The 21,543-nt window shown below is 30.3% G+C and overlaps 2 protein-coding genes across 2 annotated transcripts; both read right to left on the bottom strand.

Moving 5' to 3' along the window:
- Positions 1–3,508: 3,508 nt before the first annotated feature.
- LOC146532759 (glutathione S-transferase 1-like) lies at positions 3,509–7,052 on the bottom strand. Its single transcript, XM_085196188.1, has 6 exons — positions 6,922–7,052; positions 6,444–6,584; positions 5,867–5,925; positions 5,123–5,261; positions 3,937–4,130; positions 3,509–3,759 (listed from the first exon to the last, which is right to left on the bottom strand). Exons 2-6 carry the CDS (start codon positions 6,582–6,584, stop codon positions 3,642–3,644), a joined length of 651 nt encoding a protein of 216 aa, XP_085052314.1. The 5' UTR covers positions 6,922–7,052; the 3' UTR covers positions 3,509–3,641.
- A 1,369-nt stretch (positions 7,053–8,421) lies between these two features.
- Positions 8,422–11,863, bottom strand: LOC146532758 (glutathione S-transferase 1-like). Its single transcript, XM_085196187.1, has 7 exons — positions 11,761–11,863; positions 10,692–10,882; positions 10,172–10,315; positions 9,810–9,868; positions 9,584–9,722; positions 9,004–9,197; positions 8,422–8,631 (listed from the first exon to the last, which is right to left on the bottom strand). Exons 3-7 carry the CDS (start codon positions 10,313–10,315, stop codon positions 8,514–8,516), a joined length of 654 nt encoding a protein of 217 aa, XP_085052313.1. The 5' UTR covers positions 10,692–10,882; positions 11,761–11,863; the 3' UTR covers positions 8,422–8,513.
- Positions 11,864–21,543: the final 9,680 nt, after the last annotated feature.

The raw sequence follows: 21,543 nt of genomic DNA, 5'->3' as shown, positions 1-21,543 counted from the left end.
ATAGGAATAACTGTAGGAATTTAGTAATTTCTATACTGACATTTAAGAGGATAATAACATGACAAGGGTTGTATGACAGCTACGATAGTGATGTCCCGACTGCCGACCCGCTGTAGTCCGGAGCAAACCTGTATTAACACACTTATCTCGGGCTTCCGAAGCACGTACATAAATAATGTAAACATATAAAAAGAAAAATGCCTTTATGTTTAATTATATTCATTTAAAACCGAATCAGACTTGATATATTGATATCGGTTTATCGGTAAGGTTGTTCAAAAAAATTACTTATGAATATTAAAACTTTAATTATCGTCATTACCTAATTGTGATATGAAAATAACTGTGTTGTACCAAGGAAATAGCAAGCACTTATTTACTCAATATTATGTTTTAATATATAACATAAGCAAACGATTTTATATTTTTTTGTTTGTCTGTCTTTCTGTTTATCTAGACTAATCTCTGTAACTATTTTAATTATTTTTTATAAGTTTTTCACTGGAAAATAGAGGAGGTGTGGAGCAGTATATAGTCTACTTTTTATCACGGAATTCTCGCGGGATTGGGATTTAAACGACTAAAAACCACGTTAACTCTGCGTAGTACCCACCGCTCAAATAGACATGTAATATACAACGTATATTTCCATTAAATAGGCTAAGTTTGGAGAGCACAAATTGTTAAAATCCCAAAAATTTTAATTATTACTATTATATATATTTAGTACATAACAGTATAAAAAAAATATTACTATAGTTCAAGCGGCAAAGCAGATATAAAACTGTAATCGTACTTCAAACACAACAGTCAATTTCGAAATATTATTTCAGACCTTTAGTCGACATTAATTAATAGCGTTTTCCTTTTCGCCAAAACTTTAACGGTACATTGCACAAACATAATCGAACTCGATAGCTTATTCGATTAGTTCAACACAAAAACGTAATTAAATACCATTTTTATGCCTCCTTTGATAATATATATCTACTTATATATTTTTTCTCTTTGTATTTTTGTACTCAAATTATTAAAATAAAAATTATATTTTACTGATAAATGATTTTTGTTATATTTCGTGTAATTTGTGAAGATTGCGTTGCTATTTGATTGGGTTCAATTTTCATTCCGGAGAATTATTTTCTTGTTCTGGTAATTCAGCACACAATAAGTTGAAAACTAGACGCTGAGTGCGGAAAGGAGTGCTAGAGTTCCCTTTGCCTAGTCTGTATATAATATGAAATTAAAAAAAAATAAAAAATATATCTATTGTATATAGTATATTTGATTTCATTCACATAAAAGTATAAGCTATTTTATTTATATATTATGAATTTAAAATAATATTATTTGAGCATTAGGCTAGTAAATATCGTTATAGATTTAAAGAAATGACAACCAAAGTGGTATTTTACGTGTACTATAGCCATTAATTATTCAATATCGTTCTAAGCACGCCTTCAGTACAAATTTGTATGGCTAAAGCTAATTACCAAACAAAATTAACTTTGTTTCATAAATAATAATTATATTAATATATTTATGTATGAATGTAATTTACTGACCGAACGTGTACAGTTCACTGAACGTCTACTTTAAGTATAGTTAAATAAATATCCACCATACTTTAAATAAAACAGCGAAATTTTGTACAGATGCAAATTATCAACGTAAATTATTATCAAATGTCTAAAAGAACGATTTATACCCGCGATACCACAGTGGAGTTATTGAAATATATGTCCCCAAAGACAGTAGCTTCGTTGCTTATTTACTGACAGAGGAGTATAAGCTTTATTCTAACGGTAAAAAGCACAAAATGCTGTCGAGTGTTATACAGACGAAAAAACGACTAAATAGATATTACCGTAAAATTCAGATGGAAGACAAAACAAAACAGAAATGACTTGTAAATCCGCTACAAACATTTACATACTAAAAGTAATTCATCGTCATAAAGGGAATAGTTATAGAGTACATTATTATACTGTGGCTTATAGTAGTTTCATGTTTTTCATGACTGTATACTTCCTAAAATAATTCAAAGGTTAAGTTTTGATTTTAATTAGCGTCAAGCTTATTTTTAAAGCATATTCTCATTGCTCTATTTCTAGAGCATATTTAGAATCCATCCAGCATCCAGCAGCTGGACATAGGCCTCCCCTTAATTCCCGCCACTCCGTCCGGTCCTGCGCCCTTTGAATCCAGCGGATTCCCGCTGTCTTTTTAAGGTCGTAGAATTTCTATTATATTAAAATAACTTTGTTAATTTTTTTATGCGGAAGTACGATTATTTGATACGTTTATTACAATATTAAATAACATAATGTTTTACATATTTTAGTTTTGTTAGGTTAATGTGTACATCAAGTTAAGATTAAACAAGTTACCGGCCGTTTCAAGCGAGTTAATTAACTTTAACCATCATGTCTTTGCTGAAACATCACGTAATGGCAAAATGTTACTTTGTTAGAACACTCATAGTTTATAATGAAATATGTCAATCAAATAATTATATACCAAATTAACAAATATATTAATAAAAAAACCGCCGAAACAGTACCAATTGTTCCAAAAATACCAAAAATTTAGATTTTTAAATAAATTGTATTAAATCCTGATTAATTAAGTATACTGTTAACCATGTAGGACCACTATTTATAAAATTATTTAAATTTATAGATAGAAGGTGACAATTCCATACTCAACGGTTATGTGACAGTTTTAAGAAAGTTGACATTAAAAGAAAAACACCTATCCTTTAGCCTACTTTCAGTTACACCTTCTTTCTAAGTCATGGTGTCATCTATCGCGTCGTATCGTAAGAAAGAGAGTTGTTATCTTAATAGTGATAACTACATGACACTATATAATTAAATGGAATTAGTAATTGGAAAAGTCACAATAATCATCTTTGAATGTAACGTACCCACACGTATATTATAACAATTTCTCCATTCGACCACAAACAAAATAACATATTTCCGTGATATTATATTTCACATAAATCAAGAACAGCTCCACCCTTTGTGACAGGTTTATCGCATTGAAATCATGATCAAAAGCTTTGGATGCATGATGTGTTTCATATACAACGTATTTTATACGTGATGTCTCATCGTTCATACGCGCAATAACAGTTTCTCTACCAATAGGAAGGGAATCGCGAAATAAATCCAATTTGTCCAGACATGCATCATGGGCACTACGCAGCACACCATTTATTCAGATATCATCTCCTGTGTGAGTTGGACCCTCGGATCCAATCTCGTTGGAATGCGATGAACCGTGGAGGTGCTTTAACTGTGACACCCTAATTTGTACCTGAGTTTGTGTTTACTTGTTTGTTTTCAGGTACCGGTTCAAAAGTACACGTGTTGATGGTACAGTCGCTAAATATCTTAGTTTAAAATTTATAATATAGAAACTTGTGATAGCCAGACATTTTTGATGTTGAGTCCTTCAAATACATTTTAATAGTTATTGGGTATTTAAATAAAACAAAATATTTATATTTAATTAATACTATTTTATTATAGGATATTATAGTTACAGTATCTATATAATAATTTTTATTTTTACATTTAAATGCATGAATATTATGTTAGTATAGAATAATAGAAATTATTAATCAATGCCAATTAAAGATCTAAATGTTCCTTAAGAACTTTAGCAAGCCCGGCTGATCCCGGAGCTCCAACTTTTTGATAGAATGGCTGTTGTTCCATGTATGAAAACCACGCTTGAAGTTTTGGATACCTGAAATTTAATATATTTTGAAACATATTTCTTTATGTTTCCATGTGATTTTGATAGGGAAAAGTTTTGGTTTTTTAAGAGAACATTATTATTTACATTATACTTAATAAATATACCATTGCAATCACCACTAATTCTACTAAGTATATAGATCAAAAAGCCTTTTACAGCACTCACTTTTCACCGTCTAACGGAATCAAATGACGAATACCAGCGACGGACGTTAGAACAGAAATATCAGCGAGAGTCATATTATCGCCAGCAATGAATTTTGTTTTCGAAAGGAAAGATTCCAAAGCGCTATATCCTTCTCTAAGAGCATTCCAATGTTTTTCAGATGGCTTCCTCACAGCCTCGTAAATCGCGGGATACTGAAATGATATTATAAATTTTTAATTATCATTATAGTTTATGAATTTGTGTAATAATGGAAGAATTGACATATATTAAACCGTTACATACAAAAGTACATATATTGACTTGTAATGGTTTCAGCTTAGTAACAAAAAATCTTTTCATTTTAACTACTTCTTGTAAGTTTAAGTAAGTTCACAGTTTTTGTCGCATAGCAAGAAATTACCGCTGCTATGATAATAATTTAAATATAATCCTCCCCCCGAGGGGTAATGAAGCCCACTTCCATCGCCTTACAGTCAGACGCTGACCCACTGAGCGACGACGTAGCCATTGATAAAACAAATGATTGTCTATATAACGAAGAATGACACTTCCTGTGTTTCATTTGCAATGCAGTATGTGTTTCGTAAATTAAGCCCTCATAGAACTCTACGTTACGGGGATTTACATTACTACGAAATGGGAATAAAAATCTTTTTCCTAGAAAAATATTATGTCGAAATATTTATTACATTAATAATGTCATTTACTTTCAAGTTTTACATACACTTTTAGGTGGCTATATTCAATTTTTTTTTCATTAAATAGATACGTGTTTAATTTACAAAAATATTATCTCTAATTTAGTGAGCCAGGTGTGTGTTGAACTTGACCTTGCGCCTTGTTATCAACGCTTTGAATAAACTTCTGATTACACTTCTGAATACAAGCAATACAACATTTGTGATAATTTTTTACAAACGCATATTGTATTATGATTTTTTTTCAGCTTTGCGCTGTATCCCGTTCGCAGCAGGGTAGGCAGAGAGAACCTAGTGTTAAGACATTTCGTTCTCTATTTTTACACATACAGATTATGCTTAGTTTTTAATATATTGTAATTAAATTTGGTTGACAGTGAAAGTTTATATGTAGCCTTAAAATCAGATATTGAGTTATAAATATACGATGTTTAATAAGTACTTAAAATATATTGTTTAAAAATAAAAATGACCTAAGTACTTACACTAATATTCTTGAAGCGCGTGAACAAGTCCGATTCAAAATACAGTTTTTGATCTACTTGAGCTCTTTTCTTAGGATCCTTTGGGTATAGAGAGTCATCTTTGGCATATGACTCGTGCAAATATGTTATTATGACGTGACTGTAAAAATATTTCATTTATTTTTTTAGATTCACACTGTATCGTGTACGCGGCTAAGTAGGGTAGGCAGGGGAACATATCTCCGTTCCCCATTTTCTTCACTATTATTTCAGTTATTTATTTCTGTATTTACAACTAAGTTAAAAACATAATTTTAAAACAAGGCAAGCAATTTCAATCTAGACATACTGATGTATTATTCTTTTTATCCATTTCATGTGGTAGATATATTGTCATTCACAAAAGCTAAGCTCTTTTAGAAAGTTTTATATATTTGTATTCTAATCATGGAATTTAAATCCGATATACTTTTGTATGTATTATAATTCGTCCCATTCACTCATGAAGTAAATGATGTGCACTGTAGGAAGATGCGTATGGCCGCGTCCTGTGTAGAGCAGTGAAATGAAATTATAATATTTTAATTTAAATTGTTTTATATGGATCGAACCTAAGTATAGTTAATGTATATGTAGTCAACAGTCAACTCTTTTCAACAGCTGAATCAATCCTTTACTATGCAAATGTCAGATATACTTGAAAATATGTTATTAAAACGATTTGTGAACATTACTAAATTTTTAAAAAATAATTGGGAAACCTACCTGTCATGAATATACAAATCGCCATCCTCTAATAGAGGGATAGAGTGCAATGGATTTTTCTGAAATGAATAAAATCATATACATATCATATATAATAAAATCATATATAATGATGTAATAAATATTTGTAACATTTTTTTAAATAATTTTAATAATAACGATATTTTCGTATATTCTATTGAATATAAAGATTTTGCAGCTTCCTAAATAATAATTGAGGAAAATTAAACATATTATTTATTTAAATATCATCATGAGAATAATTAAATACCAATAAACAAAAAGCCAATTTATATCAAAGGTCAATACAACAATGTGCGCGTATTTATAAATACGTTTTTTTGCTAAACAAATTTAATTTTAATCGACTTTTCCTCTTCAGGCAATATTTTTATATATAAAAATCAACTCAAGTTATTATAATTAATTACTTTTTTCTACTTTTTACATTAAGTTAATTTATAAGAATTGTAAGTTTTATGGTAAAAATTGATAGATGTTGCTTAGTTTATAGTTATAATGGTAATGTGGTTAGTTTATATTTTGAAACGAGAGGAACATAGTTTAACTGACTGACCTCCAAATATTCCGGTTTCAAATGATCCTGATTGTATATACTGACATCCACGAGCTCTATGGGAATATTTAGAAGGTCACAGACCATCATAGCAGCGCATGCTGGTGGGCTGACGTCCAACTTATGCAACTTCAAAGACATCTAAAATAAACAATTTAAAACTAAAAACTACATTTTAAAAATTTTATTTATGTTTCAAAAAACATTTTTTTATTTATTCACATGCCATTTTAATGTTTAATTTCTGTATATTCAATTGAAATAACAGTATAAACATATTGAATGACAATGAATTCCTAGGTAGATAAGAAAAGTAGAATGAAGCTATGTGAGTGAGTAAAATGTATGAAATTTGCCAGTTACCAAGAGACCGGTACCTGGCAAATTTTATACAATTTATTTATATACGTATAATATTCACTACATACATTAAAACTATTAGTAACACACTATAAAATAAACTAAATCATTCACTTACTGTGTAATATATTGGTAATACACGTTTTAAATTAGCTTCCTGTAAACCAAATTCCAATTTAAACCACTTATCACATCTGTTGCGTTGGAAGCGAAGCAAATAACTGCGAACTGCCTCTGCCAGACTCTGTATTCGGCATTCATTATAATGTTGCCATCATATTAGAGCACTTAAAAACTGCTGTGTCATGCTATTATCCTATTTGCCAATACAGTCACCTTGGTGTTGATACTTAGTACTGGTTGATCCAAACCAAATATATTTTAGTATTTAGAAAAAACAGTTGTCGTTGGAATGTAATTTCCAATATAATGACGTAGGTCTGGAAGTTCTGGGATGTCAGTTTAATAGTAATATGAATTTTTCGTAATTTATTAGTTAAACAAATTGAAAATAATCTAACTTTATTATGGTAAAGGTTTATATAAGGACGACAAAGGAATAATGTTATTATAATGTAAAAAATACGTGTTTATACAATTATATTTATATAGCAGCAGAATTTAAAGATGGACAAAAACAAAATAAAATAATAAAAAATTAATATTATTTAGTGCCCATATTTAAAAAAAAATATGCTGTTTGCTGGCTCTACTAACCAAATTTACCGTGTGATACAATTTCAAGGTTAAAGCGAGTTCATGCAAAGAGTAAAGAGATATTATGTAGACTTGCTAACAATTTTTGCGATTTTAATTCTATTTATCTTTTTTTATTATTTACCTTTTTATATAAAGAATATATTTTATTAAATAAAAGATAACAGGGATAATAATTGCAGCATTTAATATAGCAATAGTAATTTTTGAAGTTTTGTGTTTTGGTTCAGGGATCTATCTAGTGATGTCTACGATTTATTATTTTATCTTGTAATCAGCTGTTAATTAACTATGTACTATATATATTAGATTTAATATATTGTAAGTTCCATTAAGAAGAGAATTTAAAATAATATCTATTATCTTTTATTCCCTTGTAAGCTCAGAAGACTCTTCACTTCTCATTTAGCTCCTGTCATATTTACTATCATATATTTACATTTCAAACTTTTTGCTATCATTAATTTGAAATATAATTCTTGTTAAAATAGACGTAAGAAAACTTTTGTAATTGCTTTCAAATATTATAACAATACAGCATTATAGCGTTTAATTCAAGAAATGAGTATAACTCTTGTATTGGAAAAAAAAATATCTGATAGAGCAGAAATAAAAAACTTATTACTCCCGAGTAGAGATCGAGCCCACGATCATTATGAACATTCAGACATTTTCCTGTTGCACTACTTATCTACTTTTGTCACAAAATTATGTGTAGCCACGTAAGAACTTACAACATATTTTACCCTTTTTACAAGGACTTATAGATTTTTTTATAATATACTTGTTAAATTAAATATTTTTAATGTAAAAACAAAAAAATAGTAATAAATATATTTAAACAGTATTTTGTTAACTATTACTGTAATATTATCTATATATACCAATGAATTAAGAAATATTTATGTCGGATTATATTTATTATAGTATACTTAAATTATGATGTCATTTATAACAACGGAAATTCGTTATTTTAAAATAAAAATATTTATTTTAAAGATCTAATTTATCCTTGAGAAAATTTCCAAGTCCAGCTGATCCTGGTCCTCCATACTTTTTGAAGAACGGTTGCTGCTCCATATAAGAAAGCCAAGCTAAGATTTTGGGATATCTGCAACAATAAATAATAATATTAAAATATTAAATAATATGGCACAGTACACATTTTTTTGGAAATTATAATTAAAATAAATGTGAACATAAAATTGTAAGAATAGTTTAAATATTATTTCTATGTTGACGCGTCGTCACCGTCGTGCCGCTCCGCACGGTGCCCCTGACCTTGACCGCTACCGATAGCCTGGTTACACTCTATAAATAAGTTATTCAGTTTTATCTTTATACATCTTCACTATTTGACGGATTAGAAAGAGAGAGTCTATTGTTGAATTGTTCTGTTCTCTATTTTCTGCTAAAAGTAAATTCCAAGTAAGACATCCAAGTATTTTACAAATACACTAGATGTAGATTCGATATTACTTACTTTTTGTCATCAATAGGAACCATGTAACGCGAAGCAGCAATAGTAGACAGTACTGAAATGTCAGCAATTGTCATCTTATTGCCGGCAACGAATTTTGTTTTGGAAAGAAAAGCTTCTAAGAAATCATATGACTCGAGTACGTCATTGATAGCTTTTTCAGATGGTTTCCTCACTCCTTCGAAGATAGCTGCATACTGCAAATGAAATCGAAGTTTTATTAATTATATGATATTTTTTCTGGATTATGAGCTATAATTTATGGATAATTAATAACCGGAAGTTAAGTGTTACGACACTCGGTTTACCAATTTCCATTCACACACGCGATTCCACTAGGTCTACATCTAGTGGTGAGTCGACTCGAGTTTTTGGTTAATTATTTATTTTTTTATAATAAATAAATAATGTTAATGTTTATTCTAATTGTCAGTTGCCTAATTGCATTAGGTTCACGATGTTAAAAAAAATACTCTAAGTAAGGGTTCAGGGTCGCTTTGTATTCAAAACTTAATTATCTAGAGAAGAGTCAATTACTACTTCTTTTTTGTACTTTAATATTAGCTCAGAATACATAACTTACACTAATGTTCTTGGCACGAGTAAAAAATTGTGCGTCGAAATATAATTTTTGATCAACCAAGGTTCTTTGTTTCAGATCTTTGGGGTACAGAGAGTCTTCTTTGCTGTATTTTTCAGTTAAGTAAGTCAAGATGACGTGACTGTAAAAAAAATGACAAAACAAGTCATTATGAGAATTGCTTAAGAAGTTACAATTAATTATTCTTATGAGTTATACAAGATTGTACCTGTCATGGATAAATAGATCTCCATCTTCCAACAATGGTATGGTGTGCATAGGATTTTTCTGAAATGTAACAAATAATAATTTTAATATTATAATTATGTGCTTTTTCGTCAACAAGAAATAAAAACCAATGTTGAAATGCAATGGTGATGACTTTTCTCAAGTACTTCAACTTCTCTTTAAAAATAAATGTATATAACTTTCCTAGCCTATATTCGGCCAATATAATATGTGTATAAATTTTCTTTAAGTGGAAGTTTAGTTAACATGACTGTGATGATATAGCTGCTATAATTAGTCGGGTGGCTTATACCACCCAACCAATTATTTGGTTGGGAATTTTATTCTGTTTTTAAAACATACCTCTAAATACTCTGGTGTCAAATGATGTTTGTTCAGAAGATCGACATCAACAAATTCAATTGGAGAAACTTTTAGATGATCAATCAACATCAAAGTAGCACACACTGGTGGACTGATGTCAAGCTTATAGAGTTTCAAAGGCATCTGAAAATTAAAATGTTAAATTAAATAAATAATATAAATAATAATCTTAAATAATCTTTTCTTTAAGTAAATCAGAAACATTTTTCTTATCATATATAAAAAAAATAAATTAGTATAGTTATATTTGAAAGTAAATAAATTAAATTAAATCAGCTTCACGCTGTATCCCGCACACAGCAGGGTTGCCGCCGCCCCATTTTGCCACCGAATTCTAGTTATAGTTATTATAAAACCTTAATTTTATAACAATGATGATAACCAAAATATACTAAGAAACAAATATTTCTATTATAATTTATTTGAAATATCAAACTTTCAAACAATTTTACAATCATTTTATTTCATATGTGAATTAATTACAAAAAAAACAACTTACTTTGGTCCCAAAAATGATATCACTCTGCAATGCCTATCTAATACTAAATGTAATACTTCGTGAAACAATTTATATAAACTCTTATCACATCTGTTGCTCTACACATGAAAGAGATAACTGGCATCGTATCGGTCCATTCTTAAAGCGCCGTGTCATATGATCATTACTGCAGAATCACTTTAAAAACAAGCCTGTTAGTAAGAGAAGTAGGTAAATAACATCTTTAATATGATCAGTTGAAATAATGTTAATTGTTTTGCAATATGAATTTTATATTTTGTTAAGATAGGCTTATATACTAAGAAATATTTCCAGATCGTACTGGAAAATTATGTTTAAATTTACTTTGGTGCCTGGTGGTAAAAAATAGCCAAGTCAAATATAGAGCTCAAATTTGAGTGAACACAGAACTCGTCACCCGTATACATAGATCTCCCATTCTTTTCTTGGTGAAGTCGAGAGAGAGACGACGCCTTACTTGACATTTAACTTGGTTGTCATTTCACATATGGCGTCAACCGAATACGTAAATTTACACATTAAAAAGGTCTGGTCTGCGGGAGCCCCGACTTGAGCACTCCATACAGGGCTTGAACCAGCCGTTAAGTTTGAAAAGTTCAGGTGCATTGGATCCATTATGCGCGCCCCGGAGGCATCGATCACGATGTCCAAGCTCGGATAAACTTTAAGAGCGTCAATTGAGGTAGTATGGTCACGTTAAGCGTAGACCTTTAAACTATTTCAGAAGGAAGTACAGTGTAATCTGTCTCTGACGTTAGACCCCCGGATGCTCAAGGAAGCGTAGGCTGGATGTCGTGATGCAAGAAATGAGACCCAGTTGACTAACCGAGGTTATTTAAGACCGTGCAAAGGGGAGTAGATTCAGTCCAAAGGCAGACCCTGGCTTCAAATGCCGAAATCAATGTCATATTGCCAGAAGACTACAGATCAAATATGTAATTTTTTCAACATAAATTGTATAAAAATAAAATTATATTTAAAGTTGTACAAAACAGATTTACAGATAGAATTTGCTTTATTATTCTTATAGAAATATGAAATTGCTTACAGATTCTTGGATATTTTTTTGTAATTTTTGTAAATAGAATTTTTATATTCACATGTGTAGTTGAGAACGTCTACAATAGTTACTTCGAATGGAGCAAACTCTACTAAATGAAATAATCCAATATTAGTTATTCCACAATGGATAACAGACTACAGACTGGCGATATTTGCTAACTCCATTCACGTTGTTAGCTGTGTGATCAAAGTTACAGCGGTCAAAGAGAGGTCATATAAATGTTGCCATGTAGGACCCAATGAATAAAAGATTTTAAGCTAGATCGTATTTCTAGACTGAAATTCAAAAATGACATCGTGCCGCACCTGTAGAGTAAGTTATCAAAATAAAAAAATGCAAGTATAGCTGTGTAAAATACATGCTCATATTGTAAGAGTAATTTTAAAGAAAAATGTTAAAGAAAAATAACAAAATCTGTTTTTTATACAGAAAGTAAGAAAAAGAAAAAACTCTTTCGGGAATGTATAATACTCGCAAAAATTGTATTTAACCGAAAAAAAAATAATTACACACATACACATCTATTAAGATCTTTTAAGAATTTATTTCTATAGATTCCGATTCCGGCGAAACTTCCGGGACAAAAGTAGGCTATATATTGATGCAAAACGCCTGGGTATCTTTCGGTGTTAGTCCTATGAAAATCGGTTCAGCTCAACAATTCTGTTGTCTGACTTTACTAGTTAGTAAATATTTTTATACATCTGGAAAGACATAGTTATTTTGAAATGACGTATAGACATTTCAATTTTATTTATATATAGAATCCGTACTGTTTTAATAAAATATTTGCTCGTAACAAGTATTCAAAGAGTGTTCTACTTGACGTAAGTAAACAGTAACTTTTACGTTGCAATCATTCTTGGAAACCAATAAGGGTAGCCAAATTGATTACTCTGGTCCTTTTGTAGCCACGTTCTTTGTATATGTACATTTAAGTATATACTTACCTATCCTCTAAATTCTATTGCCGTTTCAATTTTACAATGTTATTTATACTAATTACAGTACAGTGTGTTTTGTTCTTTAGCTTATTATTTATAGATTTGAATGAAACTCTTCAAAGATATTAATATCGTGTATTTAATATTATAAATTTTTTGAAACACCTTTCTTTGCTGTATTTAATGGTCAAGGGTAGACTATTGGCATCCATCCGCCAGTTGATATAATTATAACTTCTTACGAAAACTACGAGGACGTTTATATAGAGAAGATGTATTATATGGAGAATAGTTTGCATGTCTGTCCGTCCGTGTAGCTTATATAAGTACAAGTAAAAGCTTTAGTAATGTACTTAAATAAACTTAAAATAAATATATATAATATGTACATATAGACAGATTGGACAACAATTTTATTCCATTATCCAAATATATGTAGTATAATAGTTTCGATAGAGCCACAATTGTAAATGCAAGTACGTGATACAACTCGTTGCAAGTTACGCTGTGCGCTCATGGCGTTCTCGACGTTGTTATAAACTTTGATGGCTTTCTTGTTATGTACCTATGTAGTCGTACATTTGTACTCGTATAAGTAAGACGAACATAATCTTGAAATATGCACTTTTATTTACTATCGCTATTGTATATTTTATGCAACTTTTGGAATTAGTGTAAGTAATACAATAAATAACTAGTTTATACAATAACAACTAGTTTATACGTTCTCGTCTCTTTAGAATGATATTTCTATTGTGTCTATTGTTCTTCGTCTTTTCTCTATCTTCTCTCATATTTACTTAAAGAAATTATGATATGCCTATGAGGTAGAACATTTCTTTGATTTTGTTCTGATTCCCTAATTACAAGACAAAGTTAGACGAGTGACTGATGCAGAAATATTATCGCAAAAATATTATTGCAAATTAATCAATAGAGCTGTTTCTTCAACAATTTTTCTTCTTTGTTACATATAAATATGTTATTTGTAAAAGACGCTAATCTCTTCCTTAGATACTAAATAAAAAATAAGCACATTCATACTTAAACATTTATATTTATATCTATATAAAACAATTTGAAGACTTCTTATATGTTGACCTTTTTTAGATAAAATATTACACAGTATGAGTTTATATTAAGAAATATAAAAAAAATATGAGATGTACCTAATGATGACATAACATTATTATCATATAGTTATTAATAAGTAAGATAACTTCAGTAATCTATATATATAAAAGAACTTGTCCTCACTGACTGAGGTAAGACGCACGCACAACCGTAACCGCTGTGCGTAGAAACGTGAAATTTGGACAAAAGTTTACTTTCGTAATCTGGACATCCACTAAGAAGGGATTTTGAAAAGTTTTAACCCTAAAGAGGTGAAATAGGGGTTCAAAGTTTGCATGGAAAAAAAATTAAATCGCCACCGATTTTTATAAAATTTGAAATTTAGATTTTTAAAAGTATTTAATTGAACACGTGTTTCATTGTTTTCTAGAATTCTCCCCCTAAGAGTGCAAATAAGGGGTTGAAAGTTTGTATAGGTTTTTTTTTAAATCGTCACCAACTTTTATAAAATTTGAAATTCGGACTCTTAAACGTATATAATTAAACACATGTTTCATGGGTTATTAGAATTCACCCTTAAATACGCAAGCGAAGCTGCGCGCGTCCGCTAGTTATTTATATTCCTGTAAACCTTTTCCTTTGATATTTATAAGCCCGTTTATAAGAAGAGAACGTTGCTTTGGAAAAGATATAGCCAAGCTCCTCCTGCACTTTAAAAGGTCTCACCTGCCAGACGGACTCTAATGACAAATTATTCTTTACTTTTTGCCCATTTTTTAAATATTATAAGTTAAGGTTATCGAGTCCAACACGATGTATTTAATCAGACTCTAACAGACAGATAAAAGTACTATTAAGATAAAAAACCAGTCAATCCCGAATTCAACCACCGAGAGTTCCGTACCAATTTCAGAATTATAGGTCATCGGGAAGTGAAATGAACTACAATCATAAGTTTGTAATAGTAGACCCTCCTTGCGATTTCTAGATAGGTAAGCGTTCTTAACAGACAGATAGACGAACAATAAAATGGTCCTATAAGAGTTTAGTTTTTTTTTTTGAGGCACGGAACCCTAAAAAGTATTTATGTTCGTAGCATTCAATAACTAAAGTAAAACGTTTAGAGATAAAAGTAATAAATGTAATCCATATCAAGCGTAAAATAAATGATATACAAAAGAAATTAGTTATTTAAAATGTACCTATATAATATTTTCAGTTCACAATTCGTTTCGATATTATTATACGCTGTAAGCTAAAAGTACTACTAAGGTGGTTAATAGTACAATTTTAAAGCGAACGATGTAGTAAGCGGTCATGAGTCGTACATAAATTTCGCTCCGTTACTGAAACTCCAGTCAGTTATACAGTTGCGAAACTACAAAGATAAATAGATGAGGAGAAAAGTCGAGTGTGCGCTGCATACAAATTGTCATCGTTAGTTCTTAGTTATATATATGTTATAAGAAGTATGGGGTGGTTAAAAATATATTATTGAAGACTTGGAGACCTTCTTGGTGGAGTGGGATAGCATCTGAATGTACACACCTCGTGATGATTGTTAGTTCAAGTTTGGGGAAATATCATTTAATATAAATAACAAATGTGTATTGTACCATAGGTATTATTAATTTACCGACTAATAAGGAGAATTAGAATTAAAAAAGAATCTTTAGGCAATAAAATAAATAATTTATTTCTATGCCTATTTCCATTTATTTTCAAGTTCAATTCAAAATATTTACGTTTTATATGTGATGCAACACTCTATTTTACGTTACATTTATTTCTACCATATATAAAGTGTTCACCATTTTATACCAAAAAACCTGTCACTTAGAACTAAATGTCTAAATGTAAACTATCGTACCCTATTTATTTTCTCAAAATCTTTTCTCCTTCACACCGAATGTGAAAATATGTGGGTAAATCACTTAGGTGCGCTATTTCTAGCACTTAGCTACCTGAGGTGCGGTCCTTTAGCAAATGTACCGTGTTCGACGACCATTACAGAAAGATTAATGACGCCATCTTGTCCTACCAGACAATCACTGTGAGCAATACCCGCAATAGCGACTGACCGTGAGGCAGAACTGAGCTCAAATTATAATGCTATACGTGTTAAATCCGTAGGAGAACCAAGGTTACCGACATAGCCCAAAGAATTGGTAAGCTGAAGTGGCAATGGGCGGGGCATATCTGTCGTAGAGCCGACGGCCGCTGGGGCAGACGTCTCGTAGAATGGAGACCCCGTACAAAACGACCGGTGGGACGACCTCCTGCCAGATGGGCCGACGACATAAAGAGGTTGGCGGGAAGCGGATGGGTCCGAAAAGCTGAGGATCGAGTGTGGTGGCGAGAATTGGGGAAGGCCTATGTCCAACAGTGGACAAAAGATGGCTGTTGATGATGATGATGATGACGTGTTAAATTGCTTGTTACAAGCAAATACTTGGCTATAAATTCAGTAATGTTTCAAAAATCTTGTAGGTAATTACTGTAAGGTATTTATAATATTTTTGTTGTTGTTTTTGGGTTTTTTTTATTTGGAAGAAAAGAATAAGCTGCCTAAGTGTATTTGTGATGTAGCGTGAAATTTATCTTATCGTGTCACCGAAAAATCTGTAATCCGGAGATTATATTTACTAATACGCTGTGGATATGGTATTAGATAATGATGAATAGTAGTGACGGATCGTGGCGTAGGGGCACAAGCGTGTGACAACGCGACAAGTTTCGGGTTCGATTCCCACTCGAGAAAATGATATATTTAATATTTTCATTTCTTATTATTTTCTTTCAGTCAATCAATATTCAATGCCGGCAGAATTCGGCGGAAAGTGGGGAGCGGAGTGTCTTAAAATTAGGCTCTCTCTGCCTACACTGCTACATGCGGGACACAGCGTGAAGTTGAAAAAAAACAGTGACTAATAATAAATAGTTAATAAATTGTTCTTGTTGTAATTTTGCTATATTATATTCGTAGGCGTAACGAAAGCTCAGGCTGCTTTCGGTTCCTCCTATAAAAGTCTGATGCAAAATAAGTGAGAATACAAGAATACTAGTACAAAATTAATTTTAATTAGTTAAATATTTTTCTAATATTAAAAATTTCCAAAGTTACTTATTAGGTGTATTGTGTTAATTTTAAATAGTTAGGGAGAGAACGGGAGGGAGTTTATTATTGTTAATATTAAGAATTTCCTTTATTTACTCTTACTTTCAATTGTTTGATTGGTTTTCAAGGCTTCTTTTGTCATTTGCTTATTTCAAATGTTTATTTATTTATTAAACGGATACATTGGTACTGACACATTAGATCAGAATTATAGAAACAATTTATTTATTTAAACATTATTTAAATTGTTTCAACAATCCAGAGCCAAAGTGAAACTATCGATAACCTTATTATTGTTAATGACATGGAGCGTGTATTTTAATTAAATTAATTAACCAATTACATATCGAAATGTATCGCTTCAACCAGAAATTATAAATGAATCAGTTGCATGTTATTGTTATGTTTTTAGTATTGTGGATAATAGAAAATTAATAATATAAGTATGTATATATTTTTACATTATATTTATTTTTATAGTAAATAATAAATGTTAATGGACTACTAAGCTAAAAGCTCAATTTTTAACATAATATTTTTAACGCATTAACACTTAAAATATATTATTTAATAAAAATTAAAACCCAACAACTTAAATATAACCAACTAACCAACCAACCACGATATTGAAAATTCATTTCGGTCATAGGAAATTGCATGCTTAAGTGAAATAAAAAATTACAATATGAAAAAGATTGTCATTAGCATACAATCAGACAGAAATTTCCAACGATGATTTCGAATACTTTTAGATAAGAGGCTCTCTCTATATAAAATACGATTATGTTAGGAGCCACGCAAGCGTCGAGGTCCTTCCATAAAAATTACAAATACAAATATACTAAAACATAGAAATCACGGTATACGAAGTTGATATTAACGATGTTATCTTTCATTTTTACGAGCTAACATTATTTTTATGCCGATAACGAACCGCCGTTTATCCTACGTGCAATGTAAATTTGATTGCTATTGCTTCGAGACTTTGAATATCATATCGTATTGTACCCTTTTAGCTTTACCTGTATGTCATTTAGATTGTGTTGGGGCTATCAAATCTGTTTGGATTGTTTTTTTTTTGGGGTTTTTATTTGAATTCCCCATCCCCATCCCCATTCCTCCACTGCTTTTGCTACCAGTCTAAATTATAAGGGTTATATTCAATTTTTTAAATTAAATTTTTTAAGTTATATAACAATTATTTCTATGTTTAAATAGCATAGAATATACGGATCGACATATTAGTTACGTTAATTATTGACATCATGAAGTGATAAAAGCTATGCATAATATTTATCTATGATTAGTGATTGCGTAACTCGCGCATAGGTAGCCAGAAGGAACCTAGTGTTAAGACTTTATAGATTTTTCTGGAGGCATTGCGTGTTGAATATATTAAATACTTAATTTACTCAAGCGGGGATCGAACCCACAACCAGTCGAGTTTTCATAATTCGTTTCTAATTTAACTTACTGTCATATATTCAAGCGAAGTTGGGAGTAGGTGGCTAGCTTACACATAAATACTCACACACAAATGATTTCAAACTTTATTTTCAAAAAAAAAGGTTCATAGCAAAAATACATCCGTATGTAGTCGTCTATATATATAATTTTGTCGTGTATAACATACTCGTACTCAAGCGTGTTTTGTGAAAGTTGAGAACAAAAGAGATGGTGATATAAACTTAGGCGCACCTGACATCTCCGCATCACGGACGTTTTAATATTTAAGTAATTAACACAGAACTTCGCATCTCTAGTCGTCGAGATATTTCACAGATATATTATGACTTTAATTTTAAGCTTGCGCTTGGTTTCCTGGCTTCTTTGTTTTAATAAAATTATAATGAGAGAGCAAGTAAACAGAGTTAACGTGAGCTTGATTCGATTATTCTTTATTAGTATTATAAAAGCATAAATGTGTAGTTTAATATAGAATGTAGTTTAATAAAGAAAATTAATTGCATTAATTTTCTTTATAAACTGTGGCTATGTAAGCAAAGATTTCTAATGATATCAATAAAGATAGACGCCGTCGTGACCCAGTGGAATAAGCGTATGACTGTCACGTGAGTGTTGTGGGTTCGATTTCCATTTAACAATATATAACTTAATTATTATTTATTAATATTTTCATTTCTTCTCTCCGGTATTGAGGCAAAAAGCACGGCATTTCGCATTTTTTTTTTAAATTAATATTGTATTTCCAATTAATAATAATAAACTTTAATTTTATTTGTTAATCAATATTTATATAGAAATTTGTTCAGAAGATTTTCTAAGAAATACAATATAGATCCGCTTATATGTTTTCATTTAATCGCAAGGATTTTAAAACCTATTGGTAGTATACGACAGTAACAAATACAGCGCTTCACTTAAATTGTTTGGTGCTCTTAAATTGCAATTTTTACAAATAAGGTCTGTTTTAAACTAGAGTTTAATTAAATTTTATTTGTAAAATTTATAAATGTGTTTACTGAATATATCATTACATATATTAATAATAGCGATCTCAATTATATAAATCTTCTAGTGGCTTTTTAACGTACACCGTAAAATAATTGAAGAAACGAAAGTAAAAAAGAAAAAAAAGTTTGCGTAGGAAAAAACTTAGAAAGTTTCTAAGTTAATACAGGCAAAAGATACGAGCATTGTTTTTTCTGCATTTAATATTATAGGATACTTCTCGTGGACTTACAGTCATGAAATTTGACATGAAGTGAAAAATTACAATATAATAAATAAAGAAAAAACACCGAAACAATAAAATTTATAGGTATTTCATAACTAAAAATTGATTAAAAATTTAAAGCTACTGCTAGCTCGGAAGAAGAGCCTTCGGGAAACTTAACACTTGTTCTTGTCATTGTCAATGTTACACACATCTTACATTTTTAATACCTACATATGTGCATTTTACAATTTCGTATTCTCTAAAATTGAAATCATATTCAGGCGCCTATTAATTTTGTTACATAGAAAAACATAATATCGCATACAATTTTAATCAGATAATCCATATAAAAAGAGTTAACGTGAAATAAGTTTGCAGTTAGCCTAAAGCAGACGTCCGGAATTCTTATCTGTAAGCATCTGTTGTTCTGCGGTCTCTTTACTGTGAGTTGGCAGCTGTGAGTGCGCGATTAAAAGCTTTTTACAATGATAAGATACTTTTTGCAATTTGTTTGTAACATAAGTACTGAATGTATAAAATACGAGATTATAAACTGTATTTTGTTAAGGAATACTTTTAGTTATATTGTACTCTGGGGTATTGTAATGTATATTTATAGCACAGTATAAAAATTAATTATATCTTTTGTATGTATAAATCTCTCTATGAGCTTTACTTTGTATCCCACAGAGGCAACTAACTTAGTGTTTGGAAATTCCGTTCCCGACTTTCATCTTTATTTTCGAGACATTTTAATATATTATACAGTAATGTTATACTATAAAAAAGTAAGTTATGCGATAAGAAATATGTTACATATATGCTTCACCTTCATAAATTATTTGGTACGGTAGAAGATCTGGTTGCGGTGTGACGAGATGGTCCTAGTGTACGTCACGGTTCCCTGCCTATATTGCAAATCAAACTGAAATATAATACTAGTAGCAGAATATCTACCAGTGCACTGGTGTAGGAGACTATTTTATTATTATGTGACATTGGAATAAAATCATATTAAATATTTTCAAGATTTCTTGATAATTTCTTGATAAAAATCAAATCAGCTTCACGCTCTATCCCGCACACAGCAGGGTAGGCAGAGGGAACCTAGTGTTAAGACACTCCGTTCAGTCCCTGCTGTGAGCGGGATACAGTGTGAAGTAGATTTTTATTTTTTTCACTATTATACTTTTAGAAGCTCCATTATTTCAATATTCAACAAAATTAATGTTCAATTTTAAGTCAGCTTCAGATATTAGGTAGCTGTATCAAATGTACGGGACATTTGAGCACGAGCTCTATTTGGGTGAACATTACATGGAGATTAATGACGTCATCGTGTCCTAGTAGACTACGAGCAATATCCACAATGGCTGACCGCATCAAATATTTAACCTCAAATGATAACATTAGTGTTGTTATGTATGTAGCGAGTTGTAGGATTTGTTGTAAGTACAGGTAAGTATTAAACAACAATCAACAATTGTTGTAGATAGTGATGTTATTTAAATGTTATCGAACATTAACTTCATCCGCCATTAATAAATTAATAAATAACATAAATATAAACTACTTTTAATAATTTTCCTTCATATTAAATTTAGCTTATTTATTAAAAATAATTAAACTCAGTTCAAATAGAAAAATATATTGCCTGTAATCGTCTTTGAACTAAATCCATTTAAATTAGCATATCAATAATTTTTCAGCATTGTGATTCCAAGGGCACTTTGGAATTGTGTTCCGCTTCATTTAATAGGTGAAAGGAAAGATCAAAACGTGAGGTCCGTTTTCAACGTGAAAGAAATTAATTTTAAATTTTATTATAATTTTCTTTTACTATTTTCTTCTTACTTTTATTTTCATCTATAGAAGTATTGTCAAAATATTCTATAAGTAAAACTGACCCAATAAACTTAAGTAATGTACACTTTTATATTTTTCTTTCTTTC

The sequence above is a fragment of the Heliconius melpomene genome, chromosome 13 (assembly GCF_056956725.1).
Source record: "Heliconius melpomene rosina isolate 202511_hmr_F chromosome 13, ASM5695672v1, whole genome shotgun sequence".
NCBI classification, from domain to species: Eukaryota; Metazoa; Arthropoda; class Insecta; order Lepidoptera; family Nymphalidae; genus Heliconius; species Heliconius melpomene.
This window is presented reverse-complemented; position numbering and strand designations above follow the sequence as displayed.

Excerpts from the sequence above, each read along its gene's own strand:
- LOC146532758 (XM_085196187.1), bottom strand. The coding sequence starts at position 10,315 with ATGCCTTTGAAACTCTATAAGCTTGACATCAGTCCACCAGTGTGTGCT. Across the intron at positions 9,869-10,171 it reads TGACACCAGAGTATTTAGAG|AAAAATCCTATGCACACCAT; the intron begins GTATGTTTTAAA and ends GTTACATTTCAG. Across the intron at positions 8,632-9,003 it reads GTTCCTATTGATGACAAAAA|ATATCCCAAAATCTTAGCTT; the intron begins GTAAGTAATATC and ends TTATTGTTGCAG.
- LOC146532759 (XM_085196188.1), bottom strand. The coding sequence starts at position 6,584 with ATGTCTTTGAAGTTGCATAAGTTGGACGTCAGCCCACCAGCATGCGCT. Across the intron at positions 5,926-6,443 it reads TGAAACCGGAATATTTGGAG|AAAAATCCATTGCACTCTAT; the intron begins GTCAGTCAGTTA and ends TATTCATTTCAG. Across the intron at positions 3,760-3,936 it reads ATTCCGTTAGACGGTGAAAA|GTATCCAAAACTTCAAGCGT; the intron begins GTGAGTGCTGTA and ends ATTAAATTTCAG.